The sequence below is a fragment of the Sorex fumeus genome, unplaced genomic scaffold, assembly GCF_029834395.1.
Source record: "Sorex fumeus unplaced genomic scaffold, SorFum_2.1 ptg000081l, whole genome shotgun sequence".
Lineage (NCBI taxonomy): Eukaryota > Metazoa > Chordata > Mammalia > Eulipotyphla > Soricidae > Sorex > Sorex fumeus.
In genome coordinates this window covers 15,992,792-16,012,034 of record NW_026606138.1, presented here as the reverse complement: position 1 = coordinate 16,012,034, position 19,243 = coordinate 15,992,792, and the positions used below count along the sequence as shown (strand labels likewise).

General features: G+C 43.1%; 1 protein-coding gene across 1 annotated transcript; it reads left to right on the top strand.

Annotated features, from left to right (window-relative positions):
- Positions 1-432: 432 nt before the first annotated feature.
- Positions 433-7,081, top strand: POLR2M (RNA polymerase II subunit M). The gene is made up of 4 exons (XM_056130770.1): positions 433-645; positions 2,022-2,651; positions 4,561-4,765; positions 6,726-7,081. The coding sequence occupies exons 1-4, from the start codon at positions 548-550 to the stop codon at positions 6,864-6,866; spliced, it is 1,074 nt and encodes a 357-aa protein (XP_055986745.1). The 5' UTR covers positions 433-547; the 3' UTR covers positions 6,867-7,081.
- Positions 7,082-19,243: the final 12,162 nt, after the last annotated feature.

The following is a 19,243-nucleotide window of genomic DNA, read 5'->3' as shown; positions in this document are numbered from 1 at the left end:
TCGGGTCCAAGACCCGGAGTGCCCGGTGCTGCGCGGGGGGCGTTCTGGAGAGCGCCGAGGGCGGGCGGGGGCGAGCACGCCTCTAACCGTCACCGCGCAGCACTCGGAGGGCTCCTAGTCCCTGAAGGTCCTCGGGCCTTCGTACTCCGAGGGCCGCGTCCTGCGGCCCTTCCCACACCACGAGGCGAGTCATCAGCCCCGATCTGAGGGTCCCTGGCAAGTCCCCTTCCTTCCTGAGAGCGCCCAGCTAGGGACAAGCGCCGAAGCTCGCACACGCGCCGAGCGGGTCGGCCGCTCCCGTGACGTCACACGCCAGCCCCACCCCTTTCCGGTGCCCCGCGCACGCGCGCGCGCGCTCCGGCTCCGTCGGCCGCGTCCGCGCCGGCGTTTCCGTGCCGCCCGGCGGGCGCGGAGCGCGGCTCTTCCGGGAAGATGGCGGCGCCCGCCCGAGGGCCGGAGGCGCCGGCGGCCGCGGGCGTGGCGCGCGCGGCGGGGTCGGCCGAGGGAGCCGAGTGCCCGCAGCCTCGCTCGCCGCAGCCCCCGCGGCATGGCCTCGCCGCCCCGGGCGCCCGCGGACCCGCGCCGGCTGCGTCTGGCGGAGCTGCGGGAGACGCTGAGGCGCCAGGAGAGACTTTCGCGCAACGAGTAAGCGTGGCTGGCGGCCGCCTCGCGCCCGCGCCCCCCACCCAGCCCGCCCCTTCGCGCACTCTCGTCCGGGGCCGCGCGGGCCGTCCATCCCCACGACCCACGTGGGCAGCAGCGCGTGGCCGCCCCGCCGGCCCTCGGGCGCTCCTCGGGCTCTGCGCGGACTCGCGGCGCGGCGGGGCGGGTTTTGGGGCGGGGGGCGCGCGGGAGGCTCGCCGCGAGCAGGGCCGGCCCCGCACCAGAGGGGGTCAGCCCCCGCGTCGCAGACGACGTGCACGGGAGGCCTCAGTTTCCCCGGCGGCAGTGTTGTCGTGCGGGCGGGAGACGCGAGGGTACACGGGCATCGTCCTGGGTTGAGCCCCCCCTCCCACCCCCACCCCCCGACCCCGGCCGTGGTGGCCCAGGCAGACAGAGCAGAGGGGCCGAGTGCGAGGGAAGCCCCCCCCACCCCCGTGCCGCCGCCGACCCTCCCCGAGGCGGAGCACGTGACTCTGCGTGACCCCACGCGGTGTGCTACCTGCACCCCAGCCCCTGGAGAACGCCCGGGAGTGCGGGGATGCTCGTCAGTCCCAGAGGGGAAGGGGGTCTCTGCAAGGGGAGAGTGGCCGAGCCCGGCCCACTGGCCGGGACAGCACTCCAGGACCGAGACCGAGACCGTGGGACTCAGGTCCAGATGGCTCAGGTCTCACCGCCAAGGGCATCATCGTTTGGGGGCTCCCTCCGGGACTCGCATCCGGAATTTTTGTGAGGAGGAGTTGTGCCTTCCTCTGTACAGCCACGTGTGCAGCTGCGGTTTGGGCATTTCGTTGTACTCCGAGGAATTGTCGACCTCCCAAAGAGCCCTTGTAGGTGTGTTGCGTCTCTTTACATCTCCGCGTTTAGCCATGTCTAGGAATGACAGCCAGGTGAGAGACAGATCTTTACAGTGCAAGGACACACAGCCCATGACCTTCAGAGCAATGCCGTCACCTCACGGGGCTGCTGAAACTGTCCCCACCCCCCTGTGAGAAAATAAGAGTGGAATGGCATGTATCTTAGTCACACTTTGAAAGTAAGTGAGGGCTTGGTGGGGCCATCCACCTCCCTCCCTCCCCCCTGCAAAGCCTAGGAGACCAGTTTGTGAGTTTTAGGATGTCTGTTACTGTATGCTTAGATAAGTAGGCGAGACAAATGAGTATAGTCCCTGTTTCTGAATTCTCCCTGCACACACACTTTTAAATGGTGTTTGAATAATGGCCCATCCTATGTATCTTTTTGGGGTCAGTTGGAATCAGGTTGACTTGGATTGATTTATTTTTCTTCCCTTAGGAGGTAATGCTTTGTATTTCTAGTTTAAAACATGTGGCTCTAACATACACTGTTTCTTCTCTTCACAGAAAATTCATTTGCAAATTGCCCGACAAAGGTAAAAAGATCTTAGACCATGTCGCCAAACTGAAAGCTACCATTGCAGAGCACGAGTTGGTTAGAGGAAAAAGTGAACTGTTTGACCCTACTAATTTAGACTCTGAGCTAAGGCAAAAGGCACCTGTTGTTGACAGGGACACAGATCAGGCCGGGAATTCTAACCAGATACTCAGTGAGTCATCGCTTGTTCCTGGCCATACCTCTGTCAAGAGCACCACGGCACTAAAAACACCCACACATCCCCAAGCACTAGGACAACCCGCTTCCAGAGGAGAAGAGACAGAGATTGAAAACCCAGTGAGCCACCACCCAGCTTCGAGTGGTGGAGCCAATGTACCTTCCTCTGCAGCCTTTGAGCATCTCTCTGGCCAGTCTGCTTCAGATCAAGCAGAAGATAAATCCAGCAGTTTGGAAAACCAGTTTATTGATCGGTTACAGAAAATCACAATTGCAGATGAGCACCAGTCAGAAGAAAACACAAATACGGAGAACTTAACAGGCCTTGGAAGCAGGACTCAAAAGAAGCCTCATTTCATGGAAGTTCTAGAAATGCGAGCCCAAAACCCAGTGCCCACACCCCATAAATTTAAAACTAATGTGTAAGTACCATCACTCACATGCCTTCTGAAGAAATTTCTTGAGTTAGACTAAAAATATTGGAAGAAATTTTTTAATTAGACTCAAAATGTTGAAAGAATGCTTTGGATTCAGTGGGCTTCTGTGAGAGTTACATGTGGTGAGGAATGACCATGTGTTGGAAACAGACTGGCCTGGCTGGAGTGGGGGAGTCATGTCCCTCCCTGGCCTCCACCCCAAAAGCTACTTTTATTTTTTAGCCAAATAATTAAAGTTTTAGGTACAAGATGGAGTATTAAATTTACTAATACTTAGCTAATGTAGTATACCCTCTCTCCCTCAACTTTTGAGGTTGTAACCTAAGGGAAAAGTGATGGCAGGAACTACAGTATTTGTATGCTCTCAATATGTAAGCAACAGGTGTTGGCTATACAGAAGTAAAGATTCTGCTCCCCAGTTTAGAGTCTGGATCAGGGCCAAAGACTGACAGACATGTAAACTTTTATAAAAATGAGGGATAGAGGAGGGGAGGAAGGGAGCTGAGGTGGGGTAAAGTCATCTGTCTTTTAAGTTTCTTGTAGTTTTATTTGAGGTTTTCAGTAAATGAGCAACTCTTTGAAGAAGAAATAGTTGTTATTGCTTATAAATGTTAACAAATGAGTAAGAAGAAGTTGGCATTTACATGGAAAAAGGAAAATACAATACACTATGTTGAACCAGTGTTGACTTTCTTGAAAAACTGAAAACACATAGCTACAAATTCCTAAAACAATATCTTTAAGAGACTTTACATTTTCTGCTCTACCATTGTTCTTTAAAATCTCAAGCATTTCATATTGTATAGAAAGCCAGGATTATAATTTTAATTTTAAAATTATAATTGATTTTCAGTTTGGGAATCACAGCTGTTCTTGAATTAGTTCACAGTTTATCTTTGTATGCGGTATGGCCTAAACAGGCCTCACTTCCAGATAGCTGTTTCCCATGTTCCTGATATTTTGTTGCGGTTGTGGCGATGGCCCATTGCAGACAGGCTTGGCTGTGGTGCTCACACTTTTGACGGTAGCCCTTGCCAGTGACTGTGCTCATTTTAGGCACATTCTGGGAATTGTGCTCCATAAGGGGATCACATGTCTGAGAAGCTCTCTGGGGTTGTTCACTTGAATGTGGCTGTGTAGTGGAGATCTCATCATTGCGGAGCCAGGGTTCCCTGGCAGCATAGTTTTGGGAACTCTTCTGGGAGCATGAGGAGAGCACTAGAAGTCAGATCCATGGTCTGAGGATTATAAGCAGGCACTTGGCCCTAGGGAGACCTTCAAAGTCAGCATTATCTAGTCACTGAACAATTTCAGGTACACCGATCTACCTGCTGTTTTGTGGGCATTTAGCTGAAGTGGAAAGGGGTTAAGGGAGCTGCAGTGAGGATTTCCAAGAGTTAGGAAAGAACCTTCCAGACAGTTAAAGCAGATTAGGAGACTGGCCTTGCTGAGTCAGCAGGCCACTGACAGGTGGAGATCCAGGAATTGCATGTGTGAGCAGTGCTTGGAGGTTGGAAAGTGAGAGCAAATTTGGCTCTTTGAGCTCTCATTGGCTTCTTTCATGTTCTGGCTCTTAATGCCTCCGTGTCTTGCTCAGGTCTTCCCAGAGCATTAGGTTCGCTCTCGGAAACGTGCTGCCCCTGAAACTGAGTGCTTGACAGCACTGGAAGCTTGTCATACTCAACATTAGGACTCTTCCTTCTTCCCTAACTGGTTTTCTGACAGGTTGAAGTAAACCTGTTTTTAAGAAAGGAAAGGGCTTCATTTTCAAATGTAATGGTGGTGAACTGCTTCATGTGATTATAGACAAATGAGCACCAGGATCCTGGGGCATGTGTGTGAAAGTGTGAAAGGGGAACAGGTTTGTTGGCATGAAAAGTTTTTCCTTCTTCAGTTTACCTTCACAGCACACCAGCTCCTCCAGTCACTGTCAAGGAAGAGGGTCCCCTGTTTCTTTGGAAGAACGGCGGCGCAGAGACAAGCAGCATCTCGATGACATCACAGCTGCTCGGCTTTTGCCACTTCACCACATGCCTGCACAGCTGCTTTCTATAGAAGAGTCTCTGACCCTGCAGAAACAGCAGAAACAGAACTATGAGGTATTTTAGAGACTTGGTTGTTTCTCATCTATATGTGGGATGCTGCTTACATAAGGGAAATTTTTACCCTGGGTTGTTCATGGTAAAATCTGTTTTGAATTTGGGGCCACACCTGCCTGTGGCTTACTTTTGAATCTGTGATCCAGAATCATTCCTGGAAATACTCAGGGGAGCCTGTGCAGTGCTGAGGGTGAGGAGTGAACCTCGGTCTGCTGACCACAGGCAAGACTTACTCCTGTACTATCTCTCTGGCCCCAGAATGAAAGAATTTATAGAAGGGATTAGGTGCTGGAGAAATAGGGAGCTAGAACCATCAGCTCTGAGAATTTATCCTCCAGTTTTCAGAGTATGGAGTTGCTTAGCGCTGCAGAAAACAGCTGGAGGAGATCACAGCTGTCGGTGACACTGGAGGGCAGTTGCTCAGGAAATGGTCCATGCTGCTGCTTACACCCCTCACCCCAGATCCATCAATGGGGAACTGCACTCAGAACCCTCAGAAGAGAGTAGGGAACCGGGGGGGCTGGGTTTCCATGTTACTGTACTAGGGGGACATAAATGAGTAGGAGAGGAGTGTTGCTGACAGTTGGACATTATTTTCTCCACGATACTAGTAGCTGCCAGTTCCATCTTTCATACCCATCATATCATGGCCCAAAGGAAAGGACACTAAGCAGTTCTGGTCATGGTTGTGTTCAGGGTATAGTTTGCATGTCTGAGGCCCTCCCTAGGTTTAGTCCTGACGTGTGTGCGCGCGCGTGCAGGCACGCACAGGCACACACAATCTCTCTCTCTCTCTTTCTCTCTCTCTCTTTCTCTCTCCCCCCTCCCCCTCGTCCCCCTCCCTCTCCCTCCCTATCCCTCTCTTCTTCTCTCTTGCTCTCTCACTCTTCCTCTCTTGCTCTCTCTCCCTTTTGTGAAGCACAGGAGCTATGAGCAAAGCCAAGCCTAGGTAGCACTGGCCTTCACCCCTGGCCTCAGTCATGATGAATCATGATGATCTACCTCAAGGTGATGTCCTTGGGTAGATAGAAACATCAGCCAAGTGTCTGAAAAATATGTAGCCTTTTTGTCTATAATTTCCATGGGGCTATTCAGAGCATTGTAGCACTGTCCTCCTGTTGTTCATCCATTTGCTTGAGCGGGCCCAGTAACGTCTCCATCGTGAGACTTGTTGTTACTGTGTTTGGCATATTGAATACCTCATGTGTAGCTTGCCAAGCTTTGCCGTGCGGGCGAGATACTCTCGGTAGCTTGCCAGGCTCTCCGAGAGGTGCGGAGAAATCAAACCCTCAGCTGTGTGCAAGGCAAAAGCCCTACTCGCTGTGCTATCGCTCCAGTCCTTCAGAGCATTAATACTATTTTTCCCTTTAATTTTAATGTTCTCTTAATCTGGGGTTTCACCCTGTGGTGCTGGGAGAACCACATAGAGCTGGGGATTGAATTTGGAGCTCCTGAATATAAAGCATGTTCCAGTCCCTTTGAGCCATCTCCCCATCCTGAGATAATGCACTTTTTTAGTATTCCTTGATTTTTCACAATGGCATTGAAATGTAGGTCTGAAGTCCAAAGGGGAAATCTAGGGGAAAAGAGTCTGGTAATTATGGGTAATCAGTACAGCATTTTTGTTGATTGTCCAAATTGTTCTGTGTGGGTACATAAGCATGTGCCCACATACTAAAAAAAAGTCTATGTATTATAGTGCTAATCTGTGTACTCAGTTTCTTGTGTAGAGATGGGATGTTTCAGTGCATTGTTTACTTAACACAACTGTGCTGAGGAGCCGCTCTCAGCAGATTGCCCTGTTGTCCCTGTGGTGTGGTGGCTGTTAGGCTCCCAGTGTTTTTGCCAAGAGCACTAGACACTGGCTTAATTTTGTTCTGTTTCAATGACACCCTCCTGAAAAATTTCTAGGAAAAAAATTTGTCTTAACTGGTTTTATTTGCTTTTTTTTTTTTTTAAGGAGATGCAAGCTAAGCTTGCAGCACAAAAGTTAGCTGAAAGATTGAATATTAAAATGCAGGATTATAATCCAGAAGGGGATACCTCGAAGAAATACCGTGAAGTCAGGGATGAAGACGATCAGTCCTCTGATGAATTCTGAAGGTGGCAACAGGATCGCTTGAGTGTCTCTTCCAAGGAGATGTTATGATCTTATAGTGACTAACTGTTAGACTTGTTGAAGGAACAGTTTTGCAGAGTTACTCAAAGATGACTGTAAAAGTGGCCTGGTTTTTCTCTCAGAAGATAACTTTCATGTGCTTGGAAAGTTTTAATATTCAGTGTAATGACATTGTATTAAAATTTTGCAGTATGTTGTGTGTGGGTGTGATGTTTTCACATAAATACAGCAGTATTGGAGAACATGGTTTTTTTTTCTTTCAGCCAGCCAAATAAAGCAGATAACTGCAATTTTTCTTACTATCTCTATCAAATTGTGTTTATTACTTACCTTTCAGTGAAGTTTAGTTGTCCTAAAAATGACTTAGGAAAGTATAGACTCCTATTTTGAGTAACGATGTGAGTGGTTTAGAGAATTTTATACATGCTGGCATAAAGTTACTGAAGTGCAGTACCCCAGGAGCCACTCGTTGAAGATGAGTAACAAGCGTGTAGCATGTAGTTATCTTTCTGATGACTAGGAATAAAAAACATGCTGCATAGATAGCTGAAGGGTGGACGGTCTTTTTATAGGACCAGATATGCTTGGGCTAAAAATCTAAACTCAGAAAATAGGTTAAAGATAAAGGTCTTGTGCTTGAACTGATTTATGTTCTGACAGATTAAGAAGTTCATTTCAATTGTCAATACATCACTTGACAAGCCCCCAGAGATGTATCACATTGCAGAAACATCAGTCTCACACGCACATGTACACATACACATACATACACAATGCTTGTTTGTGATTTTATAAAGTTACATATTTATCTCCAGAAAAATAAACTTATCTCTTTGTCTAATATGTTAAAACCTTCATACAGTGTTGGAAGTATAAAATACTAATCAGAGTGACTTCAGAATGTTATTGATCATGTTTCATTGTTGCATAAACTGTAAACACTTGAAATTTGAAGATACATTTAAGTCAGATGCATGTGTTATAGGACATTAATCTTTTTTAAACTTTGTGTGTATGTATGTGTGCATGCACGCATGCCCATGTGTGCATGGTGCCAGGGATTGTACCCAGTCTAAGACTTTATTACTGAGTATATCCGTGGCCTTATACACATTCTTTATTACTGAGTATATCCCTGGCCTTATGAAGTATCAATTCTTTATCATGTGTTCTCTGTGATTAGTTACTGCTGTCCATCTTTCTCCTGAAACTCAACCCGCAGAAAGAAAATGTGAGAATATGCTGAGCTTACAGTGTCATTAGTTTTAGTTTTACAACTATTATGAAGTGATTTAACATCATTAAAAAATTTTTTTTATTGTTGAACCCAGAGCTTCACACATATAAAGTGTGTTACTGCTGAAGTACCTCCCTAGCCAGTTTGATTTTTTTTTAATAGTTGAGTGAAATAATTTTAGTTATTTCTGGGAAGATGGTATTATATAATGGCCCTTTTGCCTTTACATGCAGTCCCAGAGAAAACCTTAACATTTGGGTACATGTACTTTTCTTTATGCATAACTGCATATTTATTTTATATATTTTTTTAATGAATCATCGTGAGATTGTAGTACTTTACAATAGCCAGAATCTGGAAAAAACTCAAGTGTCTGAAAACAGATGACTGGTTAAACTTTGGTACATAGATACAATGGAATATGCAGCTGTTAGAAAAGATGAAACACTGTCACTGTCTTCCCGTTGTTCAGAGCAGGCCCAGTAACGTCTCCATTGGAGACTTTGTTGTTACTGTGTTTGGCATATCGAATGACATCATGGTAGCTTGCCGGGCTCTCCGAGAAAAAAGATGAAATCATGCATATTTATTTTTTTAATAGAAATCTGTACCTTCCATCAGCTAGGTTTCCTTGCATGTGGCAACTGGTCTGATACTCAGCATCCCAGGAGTGATCCTTGAACACAGAACAGGAGTAAGCCCTGACCACTTTTAAACTTATTGACCATTTTGTTAATTATAATGCAAATTAATAATACAACCAGCATCTTAAAATATATGCAACTATAAAAGATGGACTTTTTTTTTTTTTTACTTTTTGGGTCACACCGGTGATGCACAGGGGTTATTCCTGGCTCATGCACTCAGTAATTACACCTGGCAGTGCTCAGGGGGCCATATGGGATGCTGGGAATCGAACCCAGGTCGGCCGCATGTAAGCCAAATGCCATATCGGCTGTGCTATTGCTTTAGCCTGGTATGTAATTTTTTGAGATAATTTTTCAAGTATATATATAGATAACACATTTTGAGTGAACTTTTTGAATTATACTTGCAAAACAGTATACAAATCATAGAATAAAATATTTTTCAGTGTATGCGTATTTATATGAAACCAGATCAGGAACAATTACAAGCACCCAAGAAGCCTATTTACACCTCTTCCTCTGCAGATATAACCACTATCCTGACTTTTTTAAATTTAAAAAAATTTTATTTGTATAATGTTCACAATGATTTATTACATTCAATATTCCAATACCAATTCCACCATCATTAGACCTTCCCATCACTGTTATTTTCAATTTTCCCAACCACCACCCACGCCTGCCCCAATAGCAGGCCCTAAATTATATTGCTTGTTATGAATAACCCTCTAAAAATATCAAAAAAAGTTTCCTTAGAAGAAAGTGTGTGAAGATTGTTGTATCACCCTGGATTAAGCCATTGTATAAGAGATTACTCTTGTTACAGGTTGAGCCTTGTGTGCTGATACTTTTTTTTGATCGAGATCGTTTGCCTTCTATTTTACACCACATCCAATGTGGTTTGGTACTCCTGGTAAATCAGTGGTGTAGAATTTGAGATATCAGGCAGCCACATTTGTGAATTCTAAATTTTTTTAATTATTTATATTTTAGATCTGTTGATCCAAAGAGAATCAAGTCTATTTGAGGATATTTTATGAGGCTAAATTTAATCTTTGCAAATAGTTCAGTTGATTCAGTGTGACTATTTCTTTGATTGTTGGACTTTGCCTGGAGGTGCTTAGGGCTCGCTTGTAGTAGTGCTTTGGGGAACAGACAAAGTATATGCTCACGCCTTTGAGCTCTCTCTTCTACTCCGGACTAATACTACCATTTTTCCTCCACTGATTTGTAACTCTGTCATGGAAAATTAAATTCCTCTATGTCTTGAGCCTATCTTTCTAGACTGCTTAGTTTTCCCTATGCTTTTATAATTATTTAATCTAAATATTTAAAATTTAATTTAATTTAAATATTATGATTTATCCCACATGACAAAGCCTGGCAAGCTGCCCGTGATGTATTCGATATGCCAAAAACAGTAACAAGTCTCACAATTTGTTGTGAGATGTTACTGGTGCCTGCTCGAGCAAATCAATAAACAACGGGAGGACAGTGCTACAGTGCTACATTATGATTGATTGGTGTTCATACAGGTTACAGGAAACTACATAAAACACATATATAGTTTAATGGATAAACAATCTCACAGCCGTGCAACCAAAAACCAGTAGTAGAAAAGCTACTTTCAGTGCTATGGTCTCCTCATATGTCCTCTTTCAATGGAGGTACTATTCCCCCCGACCCCCCGCCCTTATGGTGAAAGGTTCTTCCAGTTTTGTTTGCAACTTGGTTATTCTTGCCCACTTTTGACACATGAAAATGGAATTCTTCTGTATGTTATAACTGGTGCCTTTCATCAACATTTCTTAGAAAATGCACGTCATGTGTAAGTAGAGGTTCTTTCCATTGCTGTGTAAATGTACAATTTTATAAAAACACTGCTTATTGCTTATTATAATAAGAAATTTCAATTTTAGCTATTATATGCAATTGTGCAGTCAGTGTCTTTGTGCAAACACATTTCTATTGGGTTTTATTACTACTACCTTGTTTTTCTAAACCTGGGAGTTTAATTGCTGGCTTGTAAAGTATATCTCCTCTGACATTGTATATTCCCGTCACCACCATTACCCCCCCCCTCCATATTTTAGATCTGTTGATCCAAAGAGAATATTTTAATCCAGAAGGCAAACGATCACCAGTTATAACATACAGTACAATATTCCTAATGTGTCTAATGTGTATCAGAGTTCTGGTTTACCAACTCTTGGCATTGCTAGACTTTTAGCAAATGTGCTTGTGTGTGGTGAGGTAGGGGACGCAGTTCATACCTGATGGTGCTCAGGTGTTCAGGGGCCACTTCCAGCTTGGTGTGCTGGACTCTTTTCTGATGGTGCTTGGAACTGTATCGCTCCAGGGATAGAAGCTGGGCTTCCCACAGAAAGAGCATGCTCACTGACCCCTGGAGCTATGTCCCTGACCAAAATATTCCTAATTTTTTGTTTGCAGTGCTGAGATCAAAACTATGCCAAGGTGATTTTATAGTACTCATTGTTTAATGTTGCCTTCCCCACCCAGGCGGATTCACTAGTGAATTCTTCCAAGCATTTAAAGAAGACCTTTTGCCAGTTATCCTCAAGCTTTTACAGGAAATTGAAAAAAAAAAAAAAACCAAAAACCAGGAACTCTCCCAAACAGCTTCAATGAGGCATATATCTCCCTAATACCAAAAGCAAACAAAGACACCACCAACAAAGAAAACTATATCCCTGATCAATACAGATGTGAAGATTCTCAACAAAATATTAGCAAATAGAATCCAACAATTCATCAAAAAGATCATACACCACAACCAAATGGGATTCATCCCGGGGATGCAGGATGGTTTAACATTTGGAAATCAATCAACATAATCCATCATATTAACAAAAGTAAAGATAAAAACCATATGATCATATCAACAGATGCAGAGATAGCTTTTGACAGGATCCAGCACCCATTTATGATGAAAATTCTCACCAAAATGGGTTTTGAAGGAACTTTCCTCAAGATAGTCAAAACCATCTACAACAAACCCATGGCAAGAATCATGCTCAATGGGGAAAACTAAGGGCTTTTCCTCTAAGACAGGGACAACACAAAGATGTTCACTATCACCACTTCTGTTCAGTATTGGAAGTACTTGCAGTGGTGATTAGGCAAGAAAAAGATATTAAAGGTATCCAGATAGGAAAGGAAGAAATCAAGCTTTCACTATTTGCAGATGATATGATACTATATCTCGAGAATCCTAAATCCTCTACCAAGAAACTCCTAGAAACAATAGACTTGTACAGTAAAGTCGCAGGCTATAAAATCAATGCCCAAAAATTCATGGCCTTCCTATATGCAAATAATGAGAGAGGAAGTGACATAAAAAAAGATAATCCCATTCACAATCATGCCCCAGAAAATCAATACCTCGGAATCAGCCTAACGAAAGAGGTAAAGGACCTCTATAATGAAAACTACAAAACGCTACTCCATGAAATTAAAGAGGACACAAGGAAATGGAAACATATCCCCTGCAAAATGGCAATACTCCTGAAAGCATCATACAGATTCAATGCGATACCTATAAGGACACCCATGAAATTCTTCAAAGAAATAGATCAAGCACTCCTGAAATTCATATGGAACAACAAACGCCCAAGAATAGCTAAAGCAATTCTTGGGAAAAAGACGTAGGGAGGCATTACCCTCCCCAACTTCAAACTCTACTACAAAGCAGTAATAATTAAAACAGCATGGTACTGGAACAAAGGCAGGTCCGTAGACCAATGGAACAAGGTGGAATATCTGTACATACAACCCCAAATGTATGAACATCTAATCTTTGATAAGGGAGCAAGAAAGGTGAAGTGGAGCAAGGATAGCCTCTTCAACAAATGGTGCTGGCATTACTGGACAACCACATGTAAAAAAAAATGGGCTTAGACCTCGACCTAACACCATGCACAAAAGTCAGATCAAAATGGATTAAAGATTTCAACATCAGGAAAAAATCCATAAGGTACATTGAAGACAAGGTCGGCAAAACCCTTCATGATATTGAGGTAACAGCATCTTCAAAGACGACACTCCACTGACCAACCAAGTGGAAACTGACATAAACAAATGGGACTATCTTAAATTAAGAAGCTTCTGCACCTACAAAGATACAGTGACCAGAATACAAAGACATTCTACAGAATGGAAAAGGATATTTACCCAATACCCATCTGATAAGGGGTTGATATCAAGGATTTACAAAGCACTGGTTGAACTCCACAAGAAGAAAACATTTAACCCCATCAAAAAATGGGGTGATGAAATAAACAGAAACTTTCCAAAGAAAAAATCTGAATGGCTAAAAGACACATGAGAAAATGCTCTACATCACTAATTATCAGGGAGATTCAGATCAAAACAACAATGAGATATAATCTCACACCACAGAGACTGGCACACATCCAAAAGAACAAAAGCAACTGGTGTTGGCGTGGATGTGGCGAGGTAGGGACTCTCCTTCACTGCTGGTAGGAATGCCGACTGGTTCAGCCCTTTTGGAAAACAGTATGGATGATTCTCAAAAAATTAGAACTTGAGCTCCCATTTGACCCAGCAATACCACTCCTGGGAATGTATCCCGGAGAGGCAAAAAAGTACAGTCGAAATGACATCTGCACTTCTATGTTCATTGTTACACTATTCACAATAGCTAAAATCTGCAAAAAACCCAAGTGCCCAAGAACAGATGACTGGTTAAAGAAATATTGGTACATCTACACAATGGAGTACTATACAGCTGTTAGAAAAGATGAAGTCATGAAATTTACATACAAGTAGTACTACATGGAAATATCATGCTAAGCGAAATGAATCAGAAAGAGATCAGACATAGAAAGATTGCATTCATCTGGGGGATATAAAGTAACAAAATAGTAGACCAATACCCAAGAATAGCCAAGATAAGTACCAGCAGGTTCAGTCCATGGCTTGGAGGCCAGCCGCACATGCTAGGGGAAAAAGGCAGCTCAGGTGGAGAAGGGAGCACCATGGTGTTTGGAGGATCCTCCTAGGATGCATGCTGAAAGTAGACTATAGCAGAACTTGATTGCCACTCAATGCCTCTTTTGCAAACCACAACACCCAAAAGGAGAGAGAAAACAAAAGGGCATGCCCTGCCAAAGGGGTGGGGTGAGATGGGGGTGGGTGGGAGGGATACTGGGATCATTGGAGGTGGAGAATGGGCAACTGGTGGAGGGATGGGCACTCAATCATTGTATAACTGAAACCCAGGCACAAAAATTTGTAAGTCTACAACTGTATCTTATGGTGTTTCACTAATAAAAATTTTAAAAAATAATAAAAAAATAATTTTGCCTTCCCCAAATTAGAAATTTCACTGGGCATTCTCATATTTTTATTGATAACTTTTCCCTGAAATGTCTCTGAATCTTGACCACTTTTCTGTTGAGTTCAGCTCTGTTGTCCTCACTGGTTTGTGGAATGTATTCAGAATACTGATCTTTAGTTATATATGTCATAAACAAGTTCAGAGTTACTTTTTATTCTCTTAAGTTTTTGTGATGAATAGAAGTTCTTGATGGCAACTCTTTGAATTTTTTGTTTGATGTCTTGGTGTTTTGTTTTAAGCAGTCTTTTCTTATCCTTAAGTCATGAAGATATTGTCTTCTAAATTTTTCTAATAAAATTTGGTTTATAATTTTAATGTTCCCATCATGTTTTCTAATTCCACTTGGAATTTATTTGTGGCTCTTCAGCTCGACCACTAGTCCTGTCTCACTACAGTGCTCTTGCCACATATTTTTAAAAAATTTTTTCTTAGTGAATCACCATGAGGTAAAGTTACAGACTTACAAACTTTAGTGCTTGCATTTCAGTCATACAATGATCGAGTACCCATCCCTCCACCAGTGCCCATTCTCCACCACCAATGATATCAATATCCCTCCCACCACCTCCACCCCACCCTGGCTCTGTGGCAGGGAATTCCCTTTTGTTCTCTCTCTCCTTTTGGGTGTTGTGGTTTGCAATAGAGGTATTGAGTGGCCATCGTGTTTGGCCTATAGTGTACTTTCAGATGTATCTCCCATCTCGAGCAGATCCTCCAAACACCCTTTTTTTGGTGTTCCTTTCTCTGTCTGTCTTTTCCTCCAGCATATGAGGCCGGTTTCCAAGCCATGGACAAACCTTCTGGTACTTATCTCTACTATCCTTGGGTGTTAGTCTCCCATTCTTTTACTTTATATTCCACAGATGAGTGCAAACTTTCTATGTCTGTTGCTCTCTTTCTTACTCATTTCACTTAGCATACTTTCCATGTTGATCCACTTATATGCAAAGTTCATTACTTAATCTTTTCTAACAGCTGCATAGTATTCCATTGTGTAGATGTACCAAAGTTTCTTTAACCAGTCATCTGTTCCTGGGCACTTGGGTTTTTTCCAGATTCTGGCTCTTGTAAACAGTGCTGCAATGAACATACAAGTGTAGATGTCCTTTAGACTATACTTTTTTGCATCTTTGGGATATATTCCCAGAAGTGGTATTGCTGGGTCAAATGGAAGCTCAAGTTCTAATATTTTGAGAATTGTCCATACTGTTTTCCAAAAGGGCTGAAACAGCAGTGAAGGAGGGTCTTTTTCTCCCCACATCCACACCAACACTGGTTACTTTTGTTCTTTTGGATGTGTGCCAGTCTCTGTGGTGTGAGATGATATCTCATAGTTGTTTTTATCTGCATCTCCCTGAGGATTAGTGATGTAGAGCATTTTTTTCATGTGCCTTTTGTCCATTCCGATTTTAAAAGTTTCTGTTTATTTTATCGCCTCATTTTCTGATTGCATATTTTCTTCTTGTAGAGTTCAACCAGTGCCTTATATATCCTTGATATCAGCCCCTTATCAGATGGGTATTGGATGAAGCAATAGCACAGCGGTAGGGTGTTCGCCTTACAAGTGGCCAACATGGCCGACCCGCGTTCGATTCCTCCGCCCCTCTCGGAGAGCCCGGCAAGCTACCGAGAGTATTTGATATGCCAAACACAGTAACAACAAAGTCTCCAATGGAGACGTTACTGGGCCCACTCAAGCAAATCAACGATCAACGGGAGGGCCTTTACCTTTTATTCTGTATATTGTCTTTGTATTCTGGTCACTGTATCTTTGGAGGTGCAGAAGCTTCTTAGTCCCATTTGGTTATCTCAGTTTCCACTTGGTTGGTCAGTGGAGTGTCATCTTGAAGATACCTTTAGTTTCAATATTGTGGAAGGTTTTACCAGCCTTGTCTTCAATGTACGTTATGGATTCTGGTCTGATGTTGAGGTCTTGAATCCATTTTGATCTGACTTTTGTGCATGGTGTTAGGTCGAGTTCTAAGTCCTTTTTTTGGCATGCGATTGTCCAGTTATGCCAGCACCATTTGTTAAGGAGGCGGTCCTTCCTCCACTTCACGTTTCTTGCTCCCTTATCAAAGGTTAGGTCTTCATATATTTGGAGTTGTGTGTAAGGATATTCCACCCTGTTCCATTGACCTGTGGCTCTGCCTTTGTTCCAATGCCATGCTCTTTTAATTATAACTGTTTTGTAGTAGACTTTGAGGTTGGGCAGGGTGATGCCTCCCATATTCATTTTCCCCAAGAATTGCTTTAGCTATTCGTGGGGTTTTTTATTCTATATGAATTTCAGGAGTTTTTGATGCATTTCTTTGAGCAATTTCATGGGTATCCTTATAGGGATCCACATTGAATCTGTATAACTGTATAATGCTTTGGGGAGTATTGCTTTTTTTTTTTCTTTTTTGGGTCACACCCAGCGATGCACAGGGGTTACTCCTGGCTCATGCACTCAGGAATTACTCCTGGAGGTGCTTGAGGGACCATATGGGATGCTGGGAATCGAACCCAGGTCGGCCACGTGCAAGGCAAACGCTCTACCCGCTGTGGTATTGCTCCAGCCCCCGTATTGCTATTTTGACAATGTTAATTCTCCCAATCCATGAACAGGGGATATGTTTCCATTTCCTTGTATCCTCTTATTTTGTGGAGTAGTGTTTTTTAGTTTTCTTTGTAGAGGTTCTTTACCTCCTTAGTTAAGCTGATTCCGAATTACTTAATTTTCTGGGGCACGATTGTGAATGGGATTGCTTTTTTCATGTCACTTTCCTCTGTCTCATTATTTGTGTATACAAAAGTCATGGGCTTTTGGGTATTGATTTTATAGCCTGAGACTTTGCAAGTCTATTGCTTCTACAAGTTTCTTGGTAGAGGATTTAGGATTCCCTAAATATAGTATCATATCATCTGCAAATAGTGAGAGACTGATTTATTCCTTTCCTATCTGGATGCCCTTAATATCTTTTTCTTGCCTAACAGCTATTGCAAGTACTTACAGTACTATATTGAACAGAAGTGGTGAGAGTATGCATTCTTGTCTTGTCTCTGATCTTAGAAGAAAGGCCCTGAGTTTTTCTCTATTGAGGATAATTCTTGCCATAGGTTTGTGGTAGATGGTTTTGACTATCTTGAGGAAAGTTCCTTCAAAACCCATTTTGGTAAGAGTTTTCATCATAAACGGGTGTTGGATCTTGTCAAATGAATGCTTTCTCTGCATTTATTGATATGATTGTATGTTTTTTATCTTTTATTTTGTTGATTTGGTGGATTATGTTGATTGATTTCCAAATGTTAAACCATCCTTGCGTACCCGGGATGAATCCCATTTGGTTGTGGTGTATGATCTTTTTGATGAGTTGTTGGCTTCTATTTGCTAGTATTTTTTTTGTGGATCTTCGATCCAGGATCATCAGGATATTGGCCTAGAGTTTTCTTTCTTAATGGTGTGTTTGTTTGCTTTTGGTATTAGGGCTTATGTGCCTCATACATACTGTTTGGGAGAGTTTCTGTTTCTTCAGTTTCCTGGAAAAGCTTGAGAAGAACTGGCAACAGGTACTATTTATTTATTTCTTTTGCTTTTCTGAAGAGTATCAGTGTTATTTTATTTATTTATTTATTTATTTAATTTTATTGAATCACCATGAGAATGTCACAAGCTTTCATGTTTGGGTTACAATCACACAATGATCAAACACCCATCCCTCCACCAGTGCACATTCCCCACCACCAATCTCCCCAGTATACTCTCCTTCCCTACTCTCCCCCTGCTTTCATGGCAGACAATATTCCCCATACTCTCTCTGTACTTTGGGGCATCATGGTTTGCAATACAGACACTGAGAGGTCATCATGTTTGGTCCATTTTCTACTTTCGGCACACATCTCCCATCCCAACTGATTCCTCCAGCATCATTTTCTTAGTGATCCCTTCTCTATTCCATCTGCATTCTCCCCTCCACTCATTAGGCAGGCATCCAGCTATGGGGCAATACCCCTGGCCCATGTGTCTACTGTCCTTGGGTGTCAGCCTCATGTTATGTTATTCTATACTCCAAAAATGAGTGCAGTCCTTCTATGACTGTCCCTCTCTTTCTGACTGATTTCACTTAGCATGCTATTCTACATGTCTATTCACTTATAAGCAAATTTCATGACTTCTCTCTCCTAACAGCTGCATAGTATTCCATTGTGTAGATGTACCAAAGTTTCTTTAACCAGTCATCTGTTCTAGGCACTTGGGTTGTTTCCAGATTTGGGATATTGTGAACAGTGCTGCAATGAACATATAGGTACAGATGTAATTTCTACTGTGCTTTTTTGCATCCTGGGGATATATTCCCAGAAGTGATATTGAAGGGTCATATGGAAGTTCAAATTCTATTTTTGAAGGACTGTCCATATTGTTTTCCAGAAAGTCTGGACCAATTGGCATTCCCACCAACATTGAAAGAGCGTCCCTTTTCCCCCAATCCATGCCAGCACTGGTTGCTTTTGTTCTTTTGAATGTGTGCCATTCTCTGTGGTGTAAGTTGATATCTCATTGTTGTTTTGACTTGCATGTCCCTGATGGCTAGTGCTGTGGAGCATTTTTTCATGTACCTTTTGGCCATTTGTATTTATTTATTTTTTAAAAATTTTTTTTATTAGTGAAACACCATGAGGTACAGCTGTAGATTTACAATTTTTTGTGCTTGGATTTCGATTATACAATGATAAGATACCCAACCCTCCACCAGTGCCCATTTTCCACCACCATGGATAATATACCCCCCACCCCCATCCCCCCATCCCCCCCTGCCTCTGTGGCAGGGCAATCCCCTGTGTTCTCTCTCTCCTTTTGGGTGTTGTGGTCTGCAAAAGAGGCATTGCGTGGCAAACATGTTCAGTCCATAGTCTACTTTCGACATGCATCTCCCCTCCTGGGAGGATCCTCCAAACACCCTTTATTTGGTGCTCCCTTCTCTATCTGAGCTGCCCTTTCCTCTAGAATTCCTGGCTGGCCTCTAAGCTATGGATTAATCCTCCTGTTACTGATCTCAGCTATTCTTGGGTATTAATCTCATATTTTGTTACTTTATATCCCCCAGATGAATGC